General features: G+C 46.8%; 1 protein-coding gene across 1 annotated transcript in view; it reads left to right on the plus strand.

Moving 5' to 3' along the window:
- The window catches only part of Fras1 (Fraser extracellular matrix complex subunit 1), a 337,326-nt gene that overhangs the window by 265,029 nt on the left and 53,359 nt on the right, over positions 1-18,938 (plus strand). The window contains exons 47-51 of the mRNA XM_037208856.1: positions 11,181-11,305; positions 11,555-11,695; positions 13,071-13,298; positions 16,102-16,215; positions 18,367-18,517. Of these exons, the coding sequence (XP_037064751.1) occupies positions 11,181-11,305; positions 11,555-11,695; positions 13,071-13,298; positions 16,102-16,215; positions 18,367-18,517 (759 nt within the window). The remainder of the gene's footprint in view (positions 1-11,180; positions 11,306-11,554; positions 11,696-13,070; positions 13,299-16,101; positions 16,216-18,366; positions 18,518-18,938) is intronic.

Raw genomic sequence — 18,938 nt, forward strand, 5'->3', positions numbered from 1 at the left:
ATAGTCTCTGTTCAACAGAAACAATAAAGGATCGCTGTAGACTGTCGAGCAGGGAAGGAAGTAAAGTAGCTAACGGAATGAAATGGGGGAGGAGAAGGGAGACGGGGCATGGTAGGGAAGATTCCACACTGGGCCAGTGGAAGGCAATGGGGCTTCACCTGGAGAGGCAGTTATGACTGTAGCAAAGGGAGAATATGGGAGCAACTTCCTGGGACCTTTCAAGTGTTCACTCAGGCGAAGTGGGTGACGGAGAGACAGAGAAGAGGGGAGGAGTTTCAGGGGAGAGGCTGTGGAACTCGGCAGCTGTATGATGTGGGGGGCACCAGAGACTCACTGGGTAAATCTAAAGGTAGAATTGCCGCCACTTCTTAGAGGCAGTGACAGCTCGAAAGAGTTAGGTCTTCTTGGGATTTCCTTGGATTTTATATTACAGATTCTTCATTCCATGGAAAACATCAAGTCAGGGGACATGGTTGACCTTCCAGACTCACTTTCTCATGCAGAGTCAGGCATAAGCGGACAAGCAAGTGAATCTATGTCACAGATAAATGATCGTTAGGGATGCTAGGGATGAAATGAGTATTCAGAGGTGCCGGAGGGAAGCAGGGAAGGCCTCCCTAACAATGGGATGGCATTTGAGGAAAGGTGAAGGCGGAGAAGGAATTGGCCATGCTGATGAGTAAGAAAAGAAGATTTGGCAGAGGAATGAGCAAATGTCAATATCTTGGAGTGGGCTCAGCCAGGCACATCACACTCAAGGCTCAGCAAGGAGGCCAGTGCGCTTTAACGGGTAGAGGGGAAAGGTTGAGAGAGGAGCCCTTGCTTGGTCCCAGGTGGCAGGAGAGAGGGGGCCCAAACCTATGTGGAAGGGTGGTCCAGAAGGGAATGAGCAGGCTGGCAAATTAAAGCAGGTGGCCTTCCCTTTTGTCCCAAAGTTCCTGCGGGAAATATGCAGATTAGCTCCCGCTATACCTTGGCTGTGTGAGATATTTAATAACTAATTCATAAGCTAATTGCTTCTGCCAGAATTCTGTCAGGTTGCTGATTGTATCTCTGTAGAGATGAAAGGGCAGGCTCTTGGCTGTGGAGTTAGGCAACGGTGAGAGAACAGATTGAAAAAGGCCCCAAGCTTCACCTAAGCCTCTGCAGGTGCCTACCTACTGGTCGGTCCCAGCCTCTGCTCTCCCTCCTCTGACCCCACGCTGGTTCAGAGTCCTATAGGGTGGGGCTGCGTGCAATTTCTTTTTTTTTCTTTCACAGTTCTCGGGCTTCAGTTCTGCTAAGACCAAGCTGTATCTGTTTCAGGAGATACCAGGAGGTACCCCTAGGTATCTCACCTAGGATGTTGCTTTGCCAGCTCTTACAGACTGACTTAACTTCCTGATCCATGCCGTCTTCTGACCCACCAGCATTTCTTAATCTACGCCTTTCCGGTAACACTAAACTGTAGATGGGAACATCAAGCCTCAGTCCTCCTCACCACTGAGGTTCCCTCTTCATTGTCAAAAATCAAGGATTCCCCACCCTGCCCTCTCTCTAAACCAAGACCAAGCCCTCTTTCTTGCATTTAGCCAGGATCCTCTTTCCCTGTACCCTCCCCGCTCTCCAGTTAGAGCATCCTGTATTTGATTCTTTTTGAATACCCAAGGTCCCCTTGGAAGAAGCACATGGAGATTACCTCATCTCCTCCCAACACAGTTAGCTACAACTTAGATGAGAGTATTCGTCCCACGAGGGGGACCGGAGTCTACCAGGATCTGGAGTTGGGACAGGGCCAACTCTTCCCAAGAGCAGAGCAACTTGTAAGCACATTTAGGTGTGCCTCTTTACTGCAGGTACTGAGGCCTCCTGGAGCAAGCACTGGCCTCCAGTATGTGCTGGTCCCTCTTGCTGGCTCACATAAAGTGGACTTATCACCAGACAGCCGTGAGGTCTGATGTCAGCTGATCAGATTGTGATCCTAACACAGTCAAGAGTTCTGTAGAGCCTCTTGCTTCCCCCTTTGTGAACTGTGCAGAAGGTGGACAGGAGCCTCCTCCCACTGCCGAGGGGCAAGGCTGGGAGTCCAGTGCCCTTGGAACTGATTCAGGTTAGAAGACCACCCTCTCACCCTCGCCATGGGCTTTCCCTTCTCCCCTATGCCCTGATGACTTTCTGTCTCTTGGGAAATTAGAATCAAGAGTAGTACCAACTAGGGAAGAAGCTAAGATACCAGGACAAAAAACAACAAAACCAGAGAGCAAGAAATCTATTTTCTGTCATAGAATGATCCAGAGGCTTGAGATGGGAGGTAGCGCCGTCTCTGGTTCATGGTGACTGCTGTAGTTGGCCTGCTGTATAAGGAAGAGAGCCAGGGGCTCAGATCCCATGTACTATGTGTTTTAGTAGGACTACAGGATGGACAAACATCACTTTTGTGTGAGGACAGCCACACACAGCTGAGAGATGGAGGCGAATAGAGCCTCTTTCTGGGCCCCCAGTTGCTAATATTTTCAGCTAGGGCGGAACAGTGTTAGAATATAGCTCTCTCTAGCATGGCAAGACCCAGGGACCACGAGCTTGTCACTCCTGAGGTGTAAGTAGTCACACTGACTCAAATACTGGGAGGGGTAGTGGTAGCTAAACAAGCCGTTAGAGGACAGAGATGGAGGGCCATTTATATGTCTTGCAATGAAGTGGATCTTTACTTAACCAAATAATTATTATGCATAAGACTCCTATATTGCTATTAATGAGGAACTGTGACATCCAAACCAAAATCTGTACCCCTGTCTTGATTTTAATTTTACTCCCCCCTAGAGTGTATTGATAGTGCTGTGGCTCCAGCAGGCAACAGAACACACAGATCTTGACCCCTTAATGATTTCAGTTTCCTCCGAGGACTTCAGGAGCTGTGGGTGGCTGCTGTTTCCAGCATACTTTACGGAATCCTGCTGGATTCCCTTGCAGGCACATTCTCAAAATTGAAGTGAGGTACTGCTTTCTTGGCCAAACCAAGAGAAATCCCTCAAAGACTGAGAACTCCAAAAGGCATTCAGGGGCCAGTGAAAGGCCCTCTGCTGATGGGTCCCCAGCACTTACGGTAACAGGCAAGGCTGTCACAGTGGCCTTGGTTTCCTGTCAGAGCCACTAGGTACCCAACCCGAGACTCAGCTGAGCTTTCCAGGTGATAGCATCTTGCTTAGCAAGGGTGGAGTTTGACTCCGGGTCCACAGAACTACTGCCCGGGAAGACCAAAGGCAGGTCTATCTGTCCATAAGCACTGAAGCATCTTGATTCTGCTTGAGGCATTGACTGAAGAGACGTGTTGTTCACAGAGCCTAGTTCCACTTAGCCTCTGTGAATGGTCCATGAGTAGGCTCATTCCCCCAAGCTTTCTAGAAACATGTATTTTTCCACCATTCTGAGAGCTGCATGCTTACCTCAAGGGACCTCTTTGACCTCAAATCTTAAACGGAGCAATGGAATAGTTCTCTACCCTGGTGTGTTCACTAATCGCTTGAAGCCTCCTCTTTGTTACCAAATGCACTGTTGGCCCTTTTAGGCTCAAGTATTATTTGATGCAGGGTGGATTCCATTGTTGAGATCCTCTGGCTGTTGTGAGCCCACAGGGAAGGGTCCAGCACTAAAAGTTCACTTACCACAGTGTTGCCATAACTTGCTGCTTTTTGCCCGGAGCTTGCTTCCAAAGCCTCCCTTCTCAGTGGAGCTTCAGCCACCTCTCCCCCCCCCCCCCGCCTGCCCCACCCCACCCGCCGCCGCCACCCCATGACTACAAAAAAAAAAACCCAAAAAAGCAAAAACACCATGAACTACCTTTTAAACACACATCTCTTCCCTTTCCCCACCTCAATTCATTACGGTGCTGTGTTCTCAGCTTTTTAAATTCATTTCTGAGCATGCTCATGGAAGTAGCATTTTTCCTGGAGAGTATCACCCCAACCAGATTTCAGAATGGATGAACCACATCATGAGAGCCTACCCTGCTTACACGGGTAACACTGGGCATGAGAATTAGGATAAAGAAGAGAACAGAGGTGCTCAGGGCAGGCTCGGATGCTCTGTCTCAGGTCAGGATAGCCCCTAGGCTGAGACAACAGCTGGGTAGATTAAAGCCAGTTGTCTGTGCATGTCTGATCAGACTGCTCAGATTTCTCATGCCTCAATACTTGATAGTTGCACCAAGTCTGTTCTTCATGTGCACTCTCTTATCTGGTAAAACTGCAGTGAGGGGACCTGTCCGCAGGGCGTTAACTACTCGTTGTCAGTTGTTCTGCACAGGGTAGTAAGTACCATCGGAAGTGTTGTTTTTATTTATAATAGAGAAATAGTTCACTCACTAGTGTGCTTGCTCAATTTCTCTTATTAAAAACATTGCATAATTCATGTGGCTTCAGACATGGCCACCATTCTACAAGGCAAACAAACTCAAGTAGATGATCTCACCCTCCACCATTTTCTTTGCATCCTCTGGCATGGCTGTACCATTCCAGTTTTAGAGAAGTCAAAGAATAATAGAAGATACACTAAGGTTCTATGTTGTATGACTTCCTCTAGCTTATGTGGCTCTTCAGAGCAGAAAGGAAACGTCAAAGAATTTGATGAAGGCTTTGTGGTTTTCCTTCTACTTTTCTGTTACATCAGCAGTCCCCTGCTCCGACTGAATGTCACAGTCCCGAGGATGTGTTTAAAAATCATCACATCCAGCCCCTACCTGGACCCAAGGATAAAAGGCTCTCAGGGATGGAGCTGAAGTATGAGTTTCCTTCAAAAGCAGCTTGTGGAGCTGGGGAGATAACTCTGTAAAGTGCTTGTCGCTCATCACAGGACCTGAATTCAGATCCTCAGTGTCCACATAAAATCCGGCACAGTAGTGCATATCGGTAAAGTTAGCACCAAGAAGACAGCAATAATTCCCGGGGGCCTTGGTGTTTAGACAGGAGAGCCAGTGGGTGAACCTCAGCTTCACGGGGGAACCCTGTTTCAGAAAATGAAAAGAGAGCCTAGAGAAACAGATCAACAGTTAAAAGGACTTGCTGTTGGTACAGAGAACCTGGGGGTTGGTTCCCAGCACCCACATGGCAGCTAACAACCATTTGTAACTTCAGGCCCAGAGGGTGTGATGCCCTCTTTTGGCCTCTAGAGGTACTGCACACCTGTGGTGCCCAGACATGCATAGAGGCAAAACATCCATATGCATAAAATAGCAACCAATAATCTTTCTTTGAAAATTGATGAGAACAACTGAGGAAGATATACCACATTAACCTCTGTGATCCACACATATCTACACATACACACACACACACACACACAGAGAGAGAGAGAGAGAGAGAGAGAGAGAGAGAGAGAGAGAGAGAGAGAGAGAGGATTATATTAGTACACTTCCTGTTACTATAACAAGTACCCGAGGCTGGGTGCTTAATTAGCTCACAGTTTGGAAAAATAAAATACCAGACTAGGCAGCCCCATTATCTAAGATTCTTTGTAAGGACTCTGTTGGCAGTGCCACAACATGGTGGGCGGTAACATGTAAAGGACATGTATGAAAGAGAGAGACTGTGTGGTGAGACAGGAATCCAGAGACCAAGACGGGGCCAATCTTGCTCTCTTGGTAACAAGACACTCTTACAGGACCAGCATGAGTGGCTACCAAGGACAGCACTTCCCGTGATCTGATCTCCTCATAGCAGGCTCCACCTCTTAAAGGTGCCACACTTTCTAATACCACTCCATGGAGGATCAAGCTTCCAATATGTGAGCCTTGGGCTCACACTTTCCCGGTCAGATTCCCATCTGCTTGACACAAGCTGCAGTCATTTGAGAAGAGGGAGCCTCAGTTGAGAAACTGCCACTAGATTGGTGTGTGGGCGAGCTTGTGGGCCATTTTCTTGATTAATAGGATGGATGTGGGAAGGCCCAGTCTGCAGGGGATGGGGCCACCTCAGGGCCTGTCGTCCTGGAAGATCTAAGAAAGCCAATGGAGCAAGCCATGAGGAACAAGTCAGTACGCCATGTTTCTTGGTGACCGCCGCTCAGTCCCTGCCTCCAGGTTCAGGCCCTGGCTTCTCTTGACAATGGGTTGTGATTTACAAGGTGGAATAAACCCTTTTCTCACTGTGTTTGTTCATGGTGTTTCACCACAGCCATAAAGATCCTAACCAAGACAACACGCATATCCTCTTGAGGTTCCAATTACCATTGTGTGTGTGTGTGTGTGTGTACACAAAAAATATGAGGAAACTTCCTCCCTTAAACCAGTATTCATTGAATGGATTTGACAAAAATAAATGAATCTTTTGAAACTGGGGACATATATGCCCAGATGTGTTTTCAGGAGTTGTAACAGGAACCCGGCAGAAGCCAGTGGGAGCCCAGAGGATGGAGAATCCTCAGTGAGAGGGTGAGGTTGTGTGAGGGCGACTCCTCAGAAGTGATACTTTACCAACACAGCCTCTCTGTGCTGTGACAGGATACGCCTGTTCTTAGGTTGGGCTCTCCTAGAAAAGAGGCACGCTGGTGTGTCAAGGTTATCGGTGTCACAGACTGGGTAGTGTGAACAGTGGAAGCATCTTTTCTCCCACCTGGCAGTTCAAGGTGCAGGTTGTTGGAAGGGTTGAGTTAGGGTAGCAGAGGATCTGCGCAGGCCTCTCTCCTTGTCATGCCAATGTCTCCGTGTCCCCATGCTGTGCCCCCCATCTGTCTACACCCTGACTCCCTTACTTCTGACACTAGCCACGCTGAGTCAGATCCCACCTTACCAGCCTCTTGCTCTCTAACTGCACATGTGTGGACCCTGTCTCCACAGAACTACTTTGCAGTACTAAACGTTGAGGTTTCTACACGTGATTTAAATGAGGGGGACACACAGTGGAGCCTAAATCAAGATGCTGTGGGGGGGACTCAGAAGCCAGGAAGTAGAGAGGTTCCCATCCCCCCAGCAGAGCTGAGGTGGACACGGTATGACAGGACCCCCTACTGCTGGGCTGAATGCAGGCGGCCAGCAGCAGCACCCAGCATCCCTTTATGAAGGCAATTTTTCCAAAGATGCTTCCCGCCACCCACTTCCCTGACCTGGACCCGGCTTTCTCTAATGTGTGGGTCTTCCGGGAGAATTGGGAAAACTGACAGGGTTAATATGGGTCTCTTGTCATACTGCCAGATACATAGTTTAACCAGCAGGTTGGTGACTGAAAACACCTTCAATGGGATTAAAAGCCTTCAAGTATTTCAAACAACAGCTACCTGCTGTGACAGCCAGGAGGGGACTGTGCTTTCAGAAAAAAAAAAAAAAAAAAAAAAAAAACCTTCTTGCTGACAAGTGAGTAACTGGCCTCTTCCAACACCCAATTAAAAAAAGGCTAAACTTCTGAAAACAAAAGGTATACAGAGACCGAGAATCTATTCAGTAGAACCTGCTAGAAGTAAGGGATAGTGACAGAGTAAATTGTGTTCACCATACACTGGGTGGCTATGGTTTGTCAGGTCCTCTTCCAGATATACATTATGGAGAAACACATGTGTGCGTACATGCCCGCACACACACAAACCCGTGTATTCTTAAAGTTCATGTTCTACCCACAGTTCTTTGTTCTCTGGCAAGTAAGCATGGGCATCATTTAAATAATATTTAACCCCATCAAGCCCAATAGTTCAGAAAAGAATGAGGCTATGATCCATGAAGTATACTTGAAGGACAATTAAAATATATTACCACAGTACCATTTCAGTGGTAGACTTATGAATGTCATGTGTGATTCCTACTTTTCCATGTTTTTTTTTAAATATATATTCTTTAGTAGACACACACTACTTTTATCCTGAAACTTTTATGAATAAGGGTGAAATCCCAGATGTCCAGGTGACTCTTTCAGTAAGAACCGAGAGCTCGGCCAGAAATGAGCTCTCTTGGGGTCCAGCCCCAACATTGCCCTCTTCCAGCCGTGTGACCTTGGGTAGATGACATGGCTTCTTAATTACATAAGTCAGTTGTATTTTAAACGGAGGTGCTTTCCCACCCTGACCTCTTAGAGCTGTTACCAGGTAGAAATCCCACATCACTAAGCAACTCGGAAGTAGTTTTCCGCCCACAGAAGATACCTATGTTCCCCAGGTTCAACTGGGAAAGTCAGGTGTAGACCAGACTCTCCAACTCTGCTTCTAAGAATGGAAAGAGGCTTTCCTGCTTTGGAAAGGTGTGTTTGTGGTGGTTTCCTAAATACATGCCTGGCATGTATTCCAGAACATTCCACCACTAGAGATTTATCCAAGCAGAGTGAAAACTGATATCCATACACAGTCAAGAACACAAGTAGTCACAGTAGCCTTGTTTGTAATAGCCCCAAACTAGAAGTAATCCAAACACCCATCGGTGGGTGCGTACAGAAGCAAATTATGGCATATCCACTTGGTAGAATAAGAAGAATGAATATTTTGAGGGGATAACATTGGTACATGTTTGTGTGGGTATGGGCATATGTGAGTGGAGGCTAGAAGTTGACATCAAGCACCTTTCTGAGTCACTTTCCACCTCATTTTTGAGATAAGGTCTCTTACTAAACCGAAGTTCCGAAATTCAGCTAGACTGGCTGGCCAGTGAGGTTCAGGAATCTACCTGTCTCCAATCCTCAACCCTGCAGCTCTGGGGTACTTGATATGTGTCACTTGGTATGTGACGTCATAAAGGCACGAACTCAGTCCCTCGTGCTTGTACAACAGGCACGTTATCAGCTGTACCACATTCACAGCGCAGAACTAAACTATCAATGCATAGCAAACTGCAACATGGCTAGGTTAAGTGAAGGCAAGCAGGTACAAAGGGGTGCACACTCTATTTATGCAGAAGGGGAGAACACCAGCTAATGTGCAGTAATAGGAGCAGTTCATGATTGCTTGAGATGAGGATGGAGTAGAGATGGCAGCGTGGAAGGATTATGGGATGTCAGTGTGACTACTTTTGGAGTGATGGACACGTTCACTACTTTCAGGTGTTCTCATTGGAACCTTCAAATGTGTGCAATTCATTGTGAGCCAGTTCTAATAACAATGTTAAAATTATCCATAAGTTAACTCAATAAAAATATTTTAAAAGAAAAAGGGAAAAAGTTTCAATCCCAAAGCCCATAGCCTAATTCCCAACAAGAATAAGCCATAATCTTAATCAGCCATCATCAAGCTGTGATTCATAAAGGGATCAGGCAGTTGTTTAAGAGTCTAAATGTTTATCTTTTTCTGTAAAAATAGATCCACAACAGAGAGAAGAGATTTAAATTCCTCAGCGTAGTCCATCTGAAGTTTTAACATTGTGTCTGTGTATATGCCTGTGAGGTGTGTGTGTGTGTGTGTGTGTGTGTGTGTGTGTGTGTGTGTGTACTTGTTTCTGTGTGTGCATATGCATGCAGGTACTCTTTCTTGCATGTGTGTGCAGAGGCCAAAGCTCACACGTCTTCCTTGATGGCTCTTCACCTTATTTTTTGAGGCAGGGTCTCTCACTGAGCATTGAGCTCATTGATTCAGCTAGGCTAACTGGTCAGTGAGTGTCAGTGATCCACCTGTCTCCATACCTCTCTACCCTAGGCATAGATATGTGCCACCATGCTGGACTCAGACATGAGTGATGGGCACCCAAACTCAGATCTTCAGACTTGTACAGCCAGTGTGCTAAGCTATGGAGCCATCTCTCCAACCCCTGAAGTTATTAAATTTTTAAAGAATGGTGTAGATTTCTGTCCAGCTGTAAGACAAAGCTGCAACACCAGGGGCTGCATTTCTTCCCTATCAGGAACTGATGTAGCAAGTGCAGAAATATAAAATGCCTCATCAGAAAATTAATGCCCCAGTAGTCAGAAGGCTCTTGTGCCTGGGTGACAAATTTCAGATGATAAAGACGCAAATGAAATGAAAGCCCCGTGAGTTGATTTTTTTTTTTTTTTTTTTTTTTTTACCTTAAAGGCATAGCCTGGGATACTGACATCACACTAGAATATATAGCAGTCAAAGCAAAAATCATTGTAAAATAACACTGGTTTTACCAGGATTAACAGTGAAAAATAATAATTCCTAGGAATGTCAAGGCCAGAATAAAAGACTAAATTAAAGAGATCAGTAGCTCACTGCCCCAAATCAGAAAGGCAAGATTACATCTCTGTCTCTCATTTTTCTTACTGTGCAGAGGCTCAAACACAGGGCCTTATGCATGCTAGGCAAGTACTCCACCACTGAGCTACACTTCCACCTTTATTTCAACCTTTGTTTTGTTTTGTTTTCTCTTGTATAGTCAAGGCTGGCCTGAAACTCACTATGTTGCTGATGATGACCTTGAACTCCTGATCTCCCAGCTACTTCCCACGTGCTATTTCAGCCCAGTGTGTTTTAGCTTTGATTGATGCTTGAGTATAAATCGCTGTAGCTCTAAGATTCAAATAAGGATTCTGGACTGTTTTTGCTAAATTTGGAGGATTTAAAAAAACAGAGCTAATATGTGTTTGAAGAATAACATCATTTTTTAAAATTGCTTAAATTTTTAAATAATGATTTCTTTTTCTGTGGCATGTTCTTAAAGAATACTGTTCTCTAGGTCAAGGTCAGTGGACATAGGATGACTGTTCAAACCCAAAAGTCATGCAGTAAATCTTATCACTACCTGCCTGGCGAAAATAGCATGAGAAGCTAGGAACACATACCTGAAAGTCGAAAGGGACCTTGAAAGACACTGGGATGGTTCCCCAATCCCAGAGACAGACTCTGTATAGTTGAACCTTGTAACTACAATGGTCCAAGGCGACTCATCACACAACATTAAGAATTAGGGCAGAGATTCAGAAAGGATTGTGAAGTCATGGGGGAGTGTAAAACTTAAGAGAGCAGAGTTTGAACAGGAAAGCAGTCACTCCTAAACCATTCAGAGATTTTTAGCTGCATACAAGAAAGGGAAGGAACACTTAGTGAGCACCTCCTGTAGCCATGCAAGCAAAACCTCGGCAGTCAAGTTAGCATATACTACCAAAGAGCATGTGTCGTTGTAGATAAAAGGTCTAGGAACTACACAGGTCTTCAAGGACAGAGCATGGACGCTGTGTGTAAAATACAGAAGACTCTGCAGGAGAGTCTGGCATCTCCCTGCCTGGAGGGATGGCTAGTGTCTTGATGCCTCTCCTGTTTCTCTCTTCTCCTCTCATTAGGTGTCCAGATTAGTTCCTTTACTCAAGCTGACCTGATTTCACAAAGTGTCCAGTATGTCCATTCTCGTAAGACTGTGAGGCAGTCAGATGCCTTCACCTTTGTGCTATCTGATGGCAGGCATGAGGTAAGAGGCCCTGTCACCCACCCTTGAGTGGGGTTCGATTCCGAGTTTTCTGTGTTGAGAGGAATGGGCAGACAGACTGGAGATCGGCATGATCCTCTGTTCTTAGTCACAGCCCAGGCGCAGCCCCTGACAGCCTTGGGCTTGAGCTCAAGAGGATTCGTGCCAGGGCTCCTTGGGAGGGAGGCGTGGCAAGGGCTGAGGCGAGGGTGGTACTGGGGACCGGCGACCACCCACATGTTACTGTTGTAGGTGACACAGACCTTCCATATCACTCTTCACCCTGTGCATGATTCCCTGCCCCTGGTGCAGAACCGGGGCATGCATGTGCAGGAGGGCGTGAGGAAGACCATCACAGAGTTTGAGCTGAAGGCAATGGATACGGACACAGAGGTATGTGGCTTCCCTGGTCTCTCAGACTGAGCCCAAGTAGAGTTGGGGGCAGGTGCTGATTTGTGGTGCATCCTGGGAGTTGTGACAAGGGAGGTCCAAAACAGAAGACACCTTGGCCTTCTGGGAAAAATCAAATTGGAGTTCAAACTGCTTTTCAGTTCATCCCGAACTCCTCAGTAATTCATTCTCACCTCAGCTTGCACATAACAACTCTTGACATGCTGATTTTGTTGTGAGTCCTAGAGAATAAGGTAGGTGGCGCTCCGCCCAAACCATGTGCTGTCTCTAAGTGGAGGTACTTTGTGCCTCTCTGCACCTCCCTTCCATTGTACCTCTGGCACCCAGACTTTTTTTCATGGTTAGTGGTCATCACAACTTGAGCAAACTCTAAGAAGACTCTTTGTCCAGAAAAAAAAAAAAAAAAAAAAAAAGAAGGCATATTGAGGCTCAGCTCTCCTCTCACGATGTTGCCCAGGCCGAGTATTTAGCGTGTGGACTTGACTGGGCTTGCACGAAGTCCACTGCTGTGCCTGTAGGTCCGTGGGCCCCCTTCTCTGTACCCAGGCTTCACTCACAGAGCCGTGCTTTCATGGAATGTGCATTGCCTACTGGGTTGTAGACTCCTCTGTAGATGCTGAAGATATAGTTGTGAAGAAAACAGAAAATGTGACAGGAATTTACAACCTTTTTGATTGGGGTAGGGAAGGGAAGGAATGAAGGAAGGAAGGAAGGAAGGAAGGAAGGAAGGAAGGAAGAAAGGAAGGAAGGGAGAAAAGAAGGAAGGAAGGAAGGAAGGAAGGAAGGAAGGAAGGAAGGAAGGAAGGAAGGAAGGAAGGAAGGGTTGAAGAAAGAAAGGGAGAGAGGGAGAGAGGGTCAGTCAGGCATGGTCAGCATTAAGTGAGATCAAGATTGGTGGGTGTGCTATTTTAGGCAGAGGAACCAGGGAACATCTTTAAGGGGATGCTGTCTGAACAGAGACATCAGTGTAAGGGCAAGCTATGCAGTTCCCTGGGAGAATTCACTCTCCAGGCAGAGGAGATGGTGCCGGGCTCTAGTGCCTTTAGATCCTGAGGCCAGGAGGCTGGAATCCAGTGCCCAAGGGGCACTAAGAAGAGGCAGCCCCAGCCTTCCCGTTGCCCTGTAGTCCAGCCTGTGCCATGAGGCCTGAGGAGAGCGAATGAAAACGCTCTGTTCGGACGAAGGCTGTAAGGTGTAAGTCCAGTTGCAGTAGAGAAGGTGCTTTCCCTCACTAGCTTCGTTGTGTCTATAAAGAAAACGCAGGCTGTATTGGATGGCTTTAGCCTCTGTTTCCTTTACCAGCTCCCGGCCACCACTCACTCTGTGACCTTGCCTCTTGCCGTTCTCCCTTGGGCAGGCCCAGTCTATCACATTCACCATTGTGCAGCCCCCACGCCACGGCACCATCCAGAGGACGGCCAGGGGGCAGCCTTTCCAGCTCACCTCCTCCTTCACCATGGAAGACATCTACCAGAACCGGGTCAGCTACAGCCACGACGGCAGCAACTCCCTCAAAGACCGGTTTGCCTTCACCGTTTCTGATGGGACCAACCCCTTCTTTGTCATTGAGGAGGGAGGAAAAGAGGTGAGGTGGTGGAGGAAGAGGCCCAGCAGAGCCTGTCAGAGGCTACGTGGGGATCGTTGCACACCGCACAGCTCTGAGTTCTTATTCCATTCATGTTAAGTGTATTGGCTCTGGCCAAGTGCTTTCGCTTAAATCTTGTTTTTCATCTATAAAATGGGCACAGTAATGATGGCCAGCTTCTGGTGCTTTATCTAGACACCAAAAGGGACAATCCTAATAAAGTGTTTGACACTGCTGGTAACTAGTGAGCCCCTAGCAAGACATGGTGATTATTAATGTTATTCTTCATTTTTTCTTCCCTCTGGTATTCCTACAATATCATGTAGTTCTATATTCTCTTTCTCTTTTTGGAATAAGACTCCTCTCCAACCAGAGGATTTAGAGGGGCTTTTGTGTACAGGAGACACAGAAATCTTGAGTCCTGGCTCTGCCACTTCTTAGCTGAGTGAGTGACTTTGTGAGTCATGTTCCTTTTGATAGCCTCGACTTCTCAATCTGTAAAATGGAGTTAGTGCCTCTCCTCCTCCTGTACATAAGGCCCTCTGCCCCATGGCAGGCCCACAGAAACATCAGAGCATCTGTAGCTGCATTCATCCTCATCGTCATCATTTCCGGATCAGCCCCTGGATTCTATAATAAGATGCCTTGCTGTTGAGGCTGAGCAACTTCCCAGCTTTCCTTCCTCCAAGACTGAGGAGGAAGGAGCTGGGGAGATGGCTCAATTTCAATGTGTTCTCTGTGTGGTTGTGAGAATCTGCATTCAGTCTCCAGAACCCAAGTAAAAAGCTGGGTGTGGTGGTGGGAGCCAGCACTGGGGAGGTAGAGACAGACAGGCTCATCCCCGGAGCCATTCTATTCTAACTAACAATCCCCAGGTTCCAGGGAGAGACCCTGCCTCAAAAAACAGAGTGCTTAGATACCGAGGAGCAACACTTGAGGTTGACTGTTGGGTTCTACATGTTCGTACACACACACACACACACACACACACACACACACACACACACACACGACCTTATCTACTGCCTCTGCACCATTTGTTCAGTCCTTTGTCCCTAACAGAACTCCACTATTCCACAAACTCTCCCTGCAGTCACTGCATCTCTGGTGGAAGGTGGCCTGGGGACGTCCCAATACCCCACCCAACTGTGTCGGGCTCCACAGAAGCAGTTCGTAAACAGTATGCCCACAACCTGCTGTACCCCCAGGTGCCCCCAGGACAGTGGAAGAGTCTTTCTCGGTCCTGGAGAGTGAGTTTCTGTCCTACACTGTTGGTGGATAATTATACTCCTGGGAGGGAGATCATCCTGTGTCCTTTGGAGACACAGAAGGTTATACTCAGCTGGTCATCACATCCGTAGGTGGCTCTTGGGATTTCTCTGCCTGGCTGCATCTGTCCGTGCCATGGCATCCCTGGCAGGCTATCACTTTCTCCTTTCTCTCGCTGTCACTGTTCCTGGTTAGCTTGACTTTCAAAGGAGGAAAATAAATCCAGATGCATCAACAGTGGCTACCCTCTTAAAAACCTAACCGTCAGAGCAAGCCTTCTGAGGGACCATGTCAGCTTAAAAAAAAAAAAATCGAAATTGTGTAAATCGTACATTGAAAAGCTGGGATCTCACTGGCCTGTGTTGCAGCTGGTACACAATCAGGACCAGTGAGCGAGCGTGGGCTAGGACTCACGTGTGCAGTCTATAGACAGGTCTCTCTCTGTGGATGGAATGACAATGTAAATTCCCTTTCACCATTCAGGCCCATAGATGCTTTTATTCTTGATTTCTTCTGCCTCTTACCCACAGAGGGAGCACTGTCCTTAAACCAAACAGGAACAAAAACAGGGAAAGAAAAGGAAAGGAAAAGATCCCTGTGCTTAGAAGCTTCCCTCCTTGTCTGAGCTGATCCCACCAGCATTTTAATGATGCTGTTCATCAACCTCTCATGAAAACTTCAATACAAGATGTTGAGAGAGAAAGTACCTGTGTATTGTTTCATCTTAAGCAAGGGTTTTTTTCCTGAATTTATTTTGTAAGTTAGTGTACAAAGTAATGAGTTTCTACAGCATTTTCACATGTGTGTGTCATAGTACCTTGTTCTGTTTATACGCCCCACTGTCCTGCCTGGCTTCCCCCTCTTAGTGGTCCCAAAGTTCCACCCTCTGCCTTCATGTGACTGACATATATTCCGTTATCCCCTCTTGTTTCCACTCCGTTTAGGTCCTGCTCCTCTCCTCTCAGGTTCCCCTTTCTACTCCCATGTCATTTGTATACATTAAAATATAGAACCTTACATCAGAGAAAACATGCAATGCTTATCATTTATTCCAAATTCAGCATCATGATATCCCCTGAAGAAGACATAATGGACCCAGCCATGATGGCACATACATGTAGTCCCAGCTAATCAGGAGCTTTGAGGCAGGAGGATTACTTTAGTGCAGAAGTTCAAGACCAGCCTAAGCAATGCCGGATGACCCCATATTAACACACATGCATGCATGTGCACGCACACACATGCGTGCGTGCATGTGCACGCAAACACACACAAACCAACTTCTATAGCAGGAGCACCCTTGAGGTTGAGTGGAGACACCTTGCTTTTTGTTTCTGCACCCATGTTGGACTCACCCTGTCAATCATCTTTCTCTCTGAGGCTTCATGCCAGTTGTGATAAGAGGTGAAAGCTAGCTTTTGGCCTGTGCTTGGTCTCTGACATGTGCTGGGAGTTGATGGATTCCAGCATTTTAGGGACAGTGTCTAGGAAACTCCAGTGTTGATAATGAGTGTTTTTCTGGCTCCCCTTACAGATTATGACCGCAGCACCTCAGCAGTTCCATGTGGACATCATCCCGGTGGATGATGGCACCCCCAGAATTGTCACCAACCTGGGTCTGCAGTGGCTGGAGTATATGGACGGCAAGGTAAGTCCTATCTCATCTGCCATATCCGCTGTCCCATGCTCGATGTGGGCTAAGTCCTCATCATGAAGCTGCTTAGCAATAGAATAGCAGCTCACCCACGACTCTCATGACCTGGCTTTCCTAAGGTGGGAGAACCCAAAAGCTTGGTTAAGATTCTTCACTGATTAAATTAATAGGATCATTTAGCTTGTTATAATTTAATATAACCCTACAAAAAGATCCCCCCAAATAGTTAAACAAAGGAGACATGTGATGGGAGAGTAGTGGGCCAGGACTGTACCTGACACCTTATAGCTGTGATGGTGCCACCCATCGCTGAGGGTCTGATGTTGAATACACATCCAGATCTCATCACAGAATCCAGGGTGAGGGACTTCATTTTAAAGAAGAGACACAGAAATTGAATCTGTCATTTCCACTTACATTCTGTTGGCAAGAAATTGGTCAGATGAGCACGGATGTTTCACAGGAGGCTGGGAAATCGTGTCTGGAGCCGGGCGGGCAGGTGCTCAACTAAAGCTGTTAACTTCGAGGAAGGGAGAATGGACTTTAAGGAACATTAAATGCTTGCCCTAGATAGAGAGGAGCAGATTATCTTTGTCAGCAATTGTCCTCAGAGGAGTCCTCCTTCAGAGACCTCCTCCTCCATCTCCCAGCCCTCAGCAGGTCCTTTTAAGGTACACCTCATCATTGCCAAGTGGTAGCAACTCAGCACTGGACCCGCATCCGCATCAGCACCTCTGCATCCCTTCCTCCCGTTTCAGAACCTTGATCAGTGATATTCATCTTATGCCACGTCCTTTCATCCTTGCGGAGCTGATGAGATGGATAGGTGTTTAGCTGTTGAACTGTTGGGTTTCTTAAAATAAATACAGTGGGGTTGAACAAATGGCTTAGTCAATAAAGAGCATGAGGATGTCAGTTCAGATTCCCAGCTCCCACGTCCAAAGTCGGGCACACTGGCGCATGCAGAGAACCTCAGTGCTGGAGGCAGAGAGGCAGGCAACCCCTGGAGCTCAGTGGAGAGCCATCCTAGCCTAACTGGCCCAGGTTCAGCAGCAAGAGATTGTTTCACAAAACAAGATGGAGAACTATCAAGGAAGACACCTGGCGTGGATCTCTGGCTTCCACACCCACCCACACACCCACCACACCCACCCACACACCCACCATACCCACCCACCATACCCACCCACACACCCACCACACACACACACACACACACACACACACACACACACACACCACACACACACACACACACACACACACCACACACACACACACACACACACACACACACACATACACACCCACACACGCACGCACGCACGCATGCACACACACACACACACACACACGTAAGTTCTTATACACTCTGATTTTTTTCTCAATATTCAATCGGAGTGATTAGGTTCTCGTCGCTTGGACTTACTTCCCATCCCTCCTCTATTCCAATAGCAGTTATTCACGTTTCCAATGGCCAGGTGTAGTAGCACATCACTGTAATCTGAGCACTTGGGAGACTGGTATAGGAGGACTCCAGTTAGAGGCCAGCCTACATAACATAAGGAGACCCTGTCTGGATAAATCAATGTATAATGAAGTCACCAGTGACTTCTGGTTTATAAAATCTAAAAGTTAATGCCCTGCTCTCATCCGATTAAACCCCCTGACTAACATAGTGTTGCTCACCACTCTTTCTTTCCATGGGCTTCAGATCTCACTCTGTGTGACTGAGTAAACAGGTAAAGAAATCAAGTTTGGCTAGTGTATTTGAGTAATATCAGGGTACAGTATATTTATCCTAATTAACTTCAGGATTTTCGGTGATTCTCCTAAGGTGTAAGGCTTAGCCATTATATCATTCCTCCCAGGTTCCAATCCTCTTTCAAAGCCAAACTGAAATCTCCTGCCTATTTCCACAGAACTCTTCCCCCATTGACCTTGTTCAGGAGCCTTTCTTTGTGAAAACTTCCAGAGCAGAGGCTGGCATAGTTTCCGTTCTTATGGTCTCTTCCACCCAGCAGTTTTCTGTGCAGCAAATGCTCTCAGTAAATCATCGTGGAACTGAATTAAATCTGAATCCAAGGGTCTTGCTCCAGCTTAATTCCCACCTCAGGAATTAAATTTAATGGGTTTCTATTCCAGGCAACCAACCTGATCACCAAGAAGGAACTGCTGACCGTGGACCCAGACACAGAGGACTCACAGCTTGTCTATGAGATCACCATGGGCCCCACGCATGGCTACGTGGAAAACAAGCTGCAGCCAGGCAGACCCGCAGCTGCCTTCACCCAGGGTGGGTTCTTAGGAGCCAGAAAGGGGACGTGCTTGATCGTTGCTCTCCCATGTCTTCCCCAGTCACTTCCAGCTATTTTTACGGATGGATCATCTAGTTTCTAACCACCCAGCTTATACACTTTACTCTTTCTGATTTCTTCCTGTCACTCTGAACCAGAGAACTTCATCTTCGTCATGTCCCTGCCCTTGGGTTTCTAGGTTTTCTGGAAATGACGTATGAGAGACTGCTCCCGTTTTCTTATAAGACAAACAACAAACTGGCTGCCAGACCGAAAGATTTGTGATCTTTAGAAGTTTATTGTTTTATTCTTTAAGGGTGATGGCATTTATTTCTAAACATCTTCAGCCAAGACGTTCAAGTCTGCTTTCTATGTCTCTAAGTTGCTCAATAGAAACATTTTCCTTTTTGAATAACATAA

The sequence above is a fragment of the Peromyscus leucopus genome, chromosome 10 (genome assembly GCF_004664715.2).
Source record: "Peromyscus leucopus breed LL Stock chromosome 10, UCI_PerLeu_2.1, whole genome shotgun sequence".
Lineage (NCBI taxonomy): Eukaryota > Metazoa > Chordata > Mammalia > Rodentia > Cricetidae > Peromyscus > Peromyscus leucopus.